Here is a 7,608-nt window from a genome sequence, read left to right on the forward strand (position 1 = left end):
ATCTGTATGCACTCCTATGTTTATTGCAGCACTTTACACAATAGCCAAGATATGGAAACAACCAAAATGCCCATCGGTAGATGACTGGATTAAGAAGCTGTGGTACATTTATACAATGGAGTATTACGCAGCCATAAAGAAGAAAGAAATCTTATCATTTGCAGCAACATGGATGGATCTAGAGAACATTATGTTAAGTGAAATAAGTCAGAAAGAGAAAGACAAGTACCATATGATCTCACTTATATATGGAATCTAAAGAAAAGACTATGTGAATGAACTAATCAGAGTCAGTTTTGGGGACGCAGAGAAAAAACCGAGAGTGGTTAGATGGGTGTGTGGGAGGGGGTTGGGGATAAGGGGAAAGGTGAAGGGATTTGGAAGCAGCTGGTAACCACAAGATGGCCTCAGGGTTTTTCTTTTGAAAATTAATTTGGGGAAGGTATTCTATAATGTTGTAAAGATTTTGTTGGGTATCCGATGGACATGCGTCCTATTTGGGAGACCACCTCAGGGATACTGTGGATACCTGATCATGGCATTGTACACCAGAAGCTAAACATTAATGAATGCCAACAATAATTTTATATATATAATGTGATGGTTCAGTGTGAGGTCGGAGGGATAGTGGATGGGGGGAGGGGGGTTCACAGTGTGAGGGATATAAATGATGAACGTCTAAGTATTACCTTGTTTTATACACCTGAAACTAATAAATAAATTAATTAATAAAAAAAAAAAAAAAAAAAAAAGACACGTGATAACCCAAACAGTCCAAATGTGGACGAAGGAGTAGTAAACGACGGAGGACAGGGGGTCTCGCTGTCGGCAGAGGGGCATCTGCCTGAAGGGGAGACCAGTAAACCCTGCAGAACCCCAGAAAGGCCTGGGAAATGGAGGTGGCAGGTACTTCAGAAGGTCCAGGAGACACCCAGAGCTGAAAACAAGGAAAGGGGCTGATGCAGACACGAGGAATAATCAGACCCTCGGCTTCCTATACCCCTTCTGCAAGACAGCACATCCTAACCCGGTTAGGACCTAACCAGGTCCTAACACCAGACCGGGGCTCCAGGACGGGGTAGCTAATAAATAAGGGCAAGAAAAAATAAGGAATTAAATGAATGACTGAAACCCTCCCACACCCAGGTCCCTTAGCACCCCCGCTCGTTGTCCACGGCCGAGCACAGGTGTAGGAGAGAGGACGGGGTGCGAGGGAAAGAGACAGATGAAGGGGTGCTGAGAGAAGTGGAGACTCTAACATAACTGCGTCTGCCCACCCCACTGAAACCCTTCAAAGGGTCCCAAGTAAGCAGGAGTCTACGTGTGGTCCTAAGCTGGTACTCCATGATTTCCCCAGACACGCACACCAATCCAAACACTCACACCTGTGTCGGGCTCTGCCCCTCCCGCTGCCTGAACGCTCACTGCCTGACACAGCAGGACACACGCTGTGCGGTGACCCTGCTGCAGTGTGGGGACCCAGCAGTTAGAATGTCCTCACTCCCGCCCTTGTTAGCTTTACGCGTGACCACAGAACCAAAGTAACTACACCTCTCAGCACCTAAATGTAACCACCTGTAAAGGACAGTAGGCACACCCACCTCAAAAGATTGCTGAGAATAAATACATGTAAAACGCTTAGCACTCAAAAAAGTTAGCTATTGCTATTAATTCTCACACTATATCCATTTGTGCAAAGTATTAATAAACAATTCGCCCAATGATCATTTCTTACCCTTTTTTTCCTCTCTCAAATAAAGGTGATGGTGTGTGTGTGCCTATTTTTATTAATGCTCGGGGTCGAGGGGACATATTAGGGAAAAGGTACTTTCCATGTGCTCCGGCTTCAGTCAGATTTCAAGTAAAAGGTGTGATGTCACCCAGAGCCTGTGCCAGCGTTAAACACAAACAGAAACCAGATTCACAGGGATAATACGTATATATCGAACACCTAAAATAAAAAGTGACTAAAGGTGTCAGTTCTGCTATGTGACTGACATGCTTCCTCTTCCAGCTCCTACTTCTAACAGACTACGAACGTATTTGTCATTAAAAAGTCTACTTCCAGAGAATTCTTTGGCTATGCTGCACACACATTTGGCTCTACTTCTGTCCTCTTCCTTTTTAATCTACAACATAACCAAACTTCAGTCACAACACCAGTGCCCAGATGGGATTCTCTAAACAAACAGTGCTCAGTACAGCCACAAATACAAATGCCCACAAAGGTCAACAGGAGGGGAACAGAAAGAAATCAATAGAACTAAATGCAAAGTGAAGACAGAAACAGAAAATGAGATTATTAGAAATAAAAAAGCACTGACTCTGATACACAAAAGTAGCAGAGCAGAAAACTAATGAATGGGGCTCAGAGTATATTCAAAGTATTTCAGCCACATTAGATTTCATTCAGATCCTGTGCACAAATGTTTGGTAACGTCCATGGCCACCAGTGACACCTGCTAACTTTCCAAGGCCACCAAGGAAACTGTAATAGGGCCTTCAAAGCCATCTTAAAACTGATCCGTGAGCTGCACTTCCTCGGAGAGAAGATACGTTTTAAATTTAAGCAATAAAACTCAATCAATATGGTCAGAAAAGACATTCAACAACCAAAATGAAATATTCATCCAACATAAGGACAGTCAGCTGGAAAGAAAGAGAGAGGTATGAGAGCAAGAAAAATAAAACTAATTTTATTTAAGAAAATACTTTACTCAATAAACTTTTGTTTTAACTTCTTTTTAAGTATCAAAAAAAGCTAAAAATAACAAAATGAAATTATGTTTAAAGCTGTGAATCTGAAATAGCTAGAGGTTTGAATTTTGTTATGGGAAGGGAATAGTGAAGCAACGATAGGACAAGGGATTATTACATGATAAGATAAAATCCACTCTTTGGAACAAAAGAGGCCACTGAAGCCCACAGACTTAAACGATCCCCACAGAAAACTTTCCTTCTAGAAAACACAGATATCCAGAAAAGTTCTGAAGTAAAACAAAGTCATAAATGTGACCTGATTTCTTGGGGACCAGTCACACACAATTATACAGTTGAATTAAATTTTAAAACCAAAATGCTAATAATTCCTACTTGGAAAACTTTTAGTTTAGCATCAGTGTATATTCAAGCCCCCATTTTCTCTTAAGCTAGAGGTGAAATATTTTGTTTTTAATAGTAAAGCAATAGACACCATTAAGTTACATGATGACACCTTCCAAATTACAACCTTCTTCTTCCTGTTCAAAGACATGCATACAATACATTTTTGAAAACTTAATTTAAAAATGTTGACCACATATAGACAAAAGTGGACTATTTCCAAGAACAAAAGCTATAAGCTAAAAACACAGAGCTCAGTGAAGCAGAAGACACTTCTGTGAAGCTAATTTTTCAATTTCTGATACAAGTAAATGTGTGATATGAAAAAAGTCAGTGCTGACGTCTATGCTGACAAGATAGCATTTTAACCCTTCACCACTGTGAACATTTGTACCAACTTCCCCTTAGTTGTCTGAAAAGCTAAACTGGGTATGACTGTGTTCAGCTCTCTGGACTCGAACACGGCAGGTCACGCTCAACGTGGCCTGTCCTAGAAGACTAATGGCCCAGGCAGTGCCGATGAGACAGTGTCAACCACCGTGACACCAACGCGCCTTCCCACACGAGCACAGGAAAAGCAAAGACCACTCAACCCAGCCTTTCTCCACTGCTCAGCGGTTGTACACATGCGTGAACAACACATCAAATACAGGAAAGTACCGGCACCCGGGCCAAAATTCCACCTCCCTCCTGTAAGTGGACTTTCCGTGACTGGCTCATGCTACTCCACGTGACTTCCAGAGGTACCTGGGGACAACACAGAACCCTCCACAATGGGGTTTCATTCTCAGAGACATCCCAACTCTGGACCCTGAAGCAGGCTCTTCATCCAGGCGGAGGAAGGGGCAGGAGGAAGTCGCTGTTACCCCACCAAACACAGCCCCTAGGAGCTGCTGAGGTGTGAGGCGGGTGGAGAAACACACTGGCACCATAGTATACTCAGCCACGCCTAAGAACAATGCTTTAACAATACATTGTATTCACAGCCCTTTTGAGAATCCACAGTTTTCATCAGAACCTCAGCCCAGAAATTACATAAACACACATAAAATGTTGTCTTCAATTTTAGAGGTGTTCACAGACATACGCTTCCCGGCAACCACCCACAGCCAGACTGCGGACTCAGATTCAAACTCTGTCCCACCATCAGGCAGGGCCATGGTGTGGTCTCGCTTCTCAATCCCCTAAGCATGTCTGGCCTGGCCCCAACCACGTCCCAGGACCATCTTGGTCTCAAGGACTATAGTACGGATAAACTTAGATAAGGGCAAGAAGTAGACATAGCCTAAGTTTCAGTGGGGGGGTGGCGTGAGCAGGAGATAAAGCATAACAGACCTGCACATACAACCAACGAGGAAGGTTCAAACAAAGTCAACTAAATCTGGTCTGACCTAAGATGTCCTTAAACAGGACCCTAAGTCATCTTGTGAGCCTACCTCAGGGCTTGTCCAGGGGCTGCCAGCCAACCACAGCTCTCAAATGAGCTACGAAAGGAAAGGAGGGCGGGAGGGAGGGAGGGAGGAGGGAAGGAAGGAAGGATTGGGGGGGAGGGTGGTGAGGAATGAAGGGAAGGAGATGTAGAAAGTTGCTTATCCATGGATTTTTTACGTCTTTCTTCCCCACTATTTCTCTCCCTCGTGAAATGCAGAGAGCTCAGTCTAAAGGACTAAGTACCCTAGAGTACGGCCTACGAAATAAGCCATCCCTTCCTCTACGCACCTCGCACCTTTCAAAGAGTCACATCCCAAATGAATAATGGCTGCAAAAGTTGGGCTAAGGTTTGTATTCATAATTACTGTCCACTGAATGTATTAAAAATGACTCCACAGGATATCTCAAAATAGGTGCAGTTTTATGGTGTTTCAAATATCCAGGAGCAAATATTTTACTCAATTCCTGTGTAGGGCAAACCCAATTCTTTTGGTGGAAAGAATGTACTTGGCTCCCATGACAGAAAACCAGAGTTGAAAAACTATTTTAAATTGTAATTTAGGCATTACACTATATACTGAAATCTACATCCAATGATTAGGCTGCACATATTATCACATAAGAACTAATGTGCACATTATACTGCAAACCATAGGATAAGCAATGTTTACATGATACAGTGCAGTTTCTCTCGCCCTTAAGAAAAGATCACAGAACCAAGAGAAGTAGACCCACTGCCCATATAATAGGCAAGAAAGCCCAAAACATAAGATGTGATGTTGAGAACTTGAAGACATCTGACGTTATCTTCACCTCCTTTTCCTTCCTCATCTCTGTTCTCTTATGAGAGTTAAGGGAGAAGTCGTCAAAGACAACAAAAGCAGGAAGAAAAAAAATTAAGTTCTAAATAAACCGTAAACTGAAACACCTATTCCGGGGGGGGGGGGGGGGGGGCAAAAAAGTCTGAAGTCAACAGTCATGATAAATCATATCCCTCTGCCTGGCTCTGCTAAGGAAGCCAGAGACGGGAAGAGGTTCCCACCGGGGCATCAGGGAACTTGGCCCCAAACTCCTGCCTGTATCTCTCTGGCCAAACTGTACCTATCGAATCTGTAACAGTTTCCTAATGTGTAACATGACACACCTCGGCAGGGATTTTAGATTCCTTTCAGCAATAAACCTGTAATCCTACTGACAGACAGCAGAGGCACCTGTGCCGCAAAACCTCTCATCAGGAAGGAGTGCTCCATGACCCATTCCCCCAGGTGCTCAGACTCCGGGACCCACAGCCCGCAGAGAACGTGGCCAAATCACTACGCAGACTTTTGGGAACATATCTGGCTTCGTGGTTTCTGCATCACCCACAGGGCATGGAATTGCTCGGGCCGAGGCTGAGGAGCAGCCTCCGAGGGCCGCTAAGTGGGTCTGGCGGCTGCAGTTACCAACGGGCATGGGCCGTGGAGGGCCAGGCGCAGAAGACGCCCGCTCCTTCGTTGGCGGCAGAGCCTCCGCAACACAGCGCGCAGAACGGCAGCCACAGGTCACAGCAGCTTGCACGTGGGTCTGCTTGGTGGTTTCAATGAAAACGTAACACAAAACACCACCGTTCAGTAAGAGACGGACCCGGTCCCCCGTAGAGAGGGGCCCGGCTCTCCAGAGACCCGGGTCCGCACCTGGCCAGCTTCACTCACGTTACCTGCCGCACTCCTGGGGGCGGGAGTTTGAGACCTCGGACTCTAAGTCTTTCCCAGGGGCCATCAAGTGTGGATAACTCCGCTGCAGTACATGAGAATGTCACAGCCCACGGTGAAGAAGCACGCACACAAGTTACTACGATACGGTCTGCGGTGACAGGCCTGCCACGGGTCCCAGGGGAGGAAACGCACGAGAAGAAATAAGCGCATTGGAACACATGTCACCGTTCAGCGTTCCCACCACCCAAGCTTTCGGTCAAACTGCTTAGAGGTTCCTCCGTTTTGGAGTTCAACAGCGTTTCCACGTGCTGAGAACTCGGAAACCGTAGAAAGTGTCGGCCTCCACGTTTACACTCCGCCGCCCCCACCGCCCTGCAGACACGACACGCGCGTCTCCCCGGCTCTGGGAGGAGGGCTCTCACGGGCGCTGCCGGGCGCGTTTAAAACGGAGGGGAGCGGGGACCCCCACTTCAGCCCGTAACACGCAGCACACAACTGGCTCGGGCTCCGCGGGCCGCTCCTCCCGCGGCGACTTGTCCCCAAGGGCCTCACCTGTCGCGCGGCTCCGTCTCCCTTCGGCTGCGGCAGAAGCAACCTCACTTCCTCCCGGGCCGCAGGGAGGGCCCACGGGAGTCAGTTACCACGCAACCCGCCTCTCCTCTCGGGGGTGCTTCCCGAGGTCCCGGAGCTTCTCCAAGCTCAGAGGCAGGAGGCGCGTCCCCGCCGGCGTCCCCAGGCTCCCGCCCCCCGCCCCCACGCCGCAGAACGGAGGCCCCCGGCCCGCCCACGCTCCCGCCCGTCCCCAGCGCGGCCCGCCACTCACTGCTCGGCCGGGCCCCGCACGGCGGCTCTGGCCGCGCCCGGCGAGGAGGCCCCCGTGTCCGGCGCCGGCTTCTCCGCGCAGCTCGCGCCGGGCCACGCGCCAGGGTGCGGCATCGTGCCCCGACTCATGGGGCCGCCGCCGGCGGCGCCGCAGGGGCTCAGCCACCTCCGAGCGACGCGGCGCCCCTCCCGCCGGGGCGCACGGCCGTGGCTGCCGCCGCTCCGCTTCCTGCCGGCTCCGGCGGGTGCACAGGGCGCTTCCGCGCGCGTCACCGCCGCCCGCCCCGCGGCCTCTGACCCGCAGCCAGGGGGGCGCGGCTCGCGGGGGCGGGGCCTGGGGCGGCGTGCCTGCGCATGCGCGGGCGCGGGCTGAGTTGTGGGCGTGGAGGGCGTCGGGCGCGGCCCCTGCGCGTGCGCCGCTGCGCGCGCGGGCCTGCGGGCTTGGCCGAGGCTTTCCTCGTGCCGTGGGTCCGGTTGTTTCCTTCCTCTCGCGCCGCCGGGGTGTGGGAGAAGGGAGGACTGGACGCGCAGCGGGACGCGTCCTCGGTGCGGAGGAGAA

At 49.6% G+C, this 7,608-nt stretch overlaps 1 protein-coding gene across 2 annotated transcripts in view; it reads right to left on the reverse strand.

Annotated features, from left to right (window-relative positions):
• The window catches only part of OTULIN (OTU deubiquitinase with linear linkage specificity), a 32,705-nt gene extending 25,394 nt beyond the window's left edge, over positions 1 to 7,311 (reverse strand). For both annotated transcript variants that reach the window (XM_081052985.1, XM_081052986.1), the window contains exon 1: positions 7,051 to 7,311. In XM_081052985.1, the coding sequence (XP_080909111.1) occupies positions 7,051 to 7,178 (128 nt within the window). In that variant the 5' untranslated portion in view covers positions 7,179 to 7,311. The remainder of the gene's footprint in view (positions 1 to 7,050) is intronic.
• Between the last annotated feature and the right edge of the window lie 297 nt (positions 7,312 to 7,608).

The sequence above is a fragment of the Rhinolophus hipposideros genome (genome assembly GCF_964194185.1).
Source record: "Rhinolophus hipposideros genome assembly, chromosome: 7".
Taxonomy (NCBI): Eukaryota; Metazoa; Chordata; class Mammalia; order Chiroptera; family Rhinolophidae; genus Rhinolophus; species Rhinolophus hipposideros.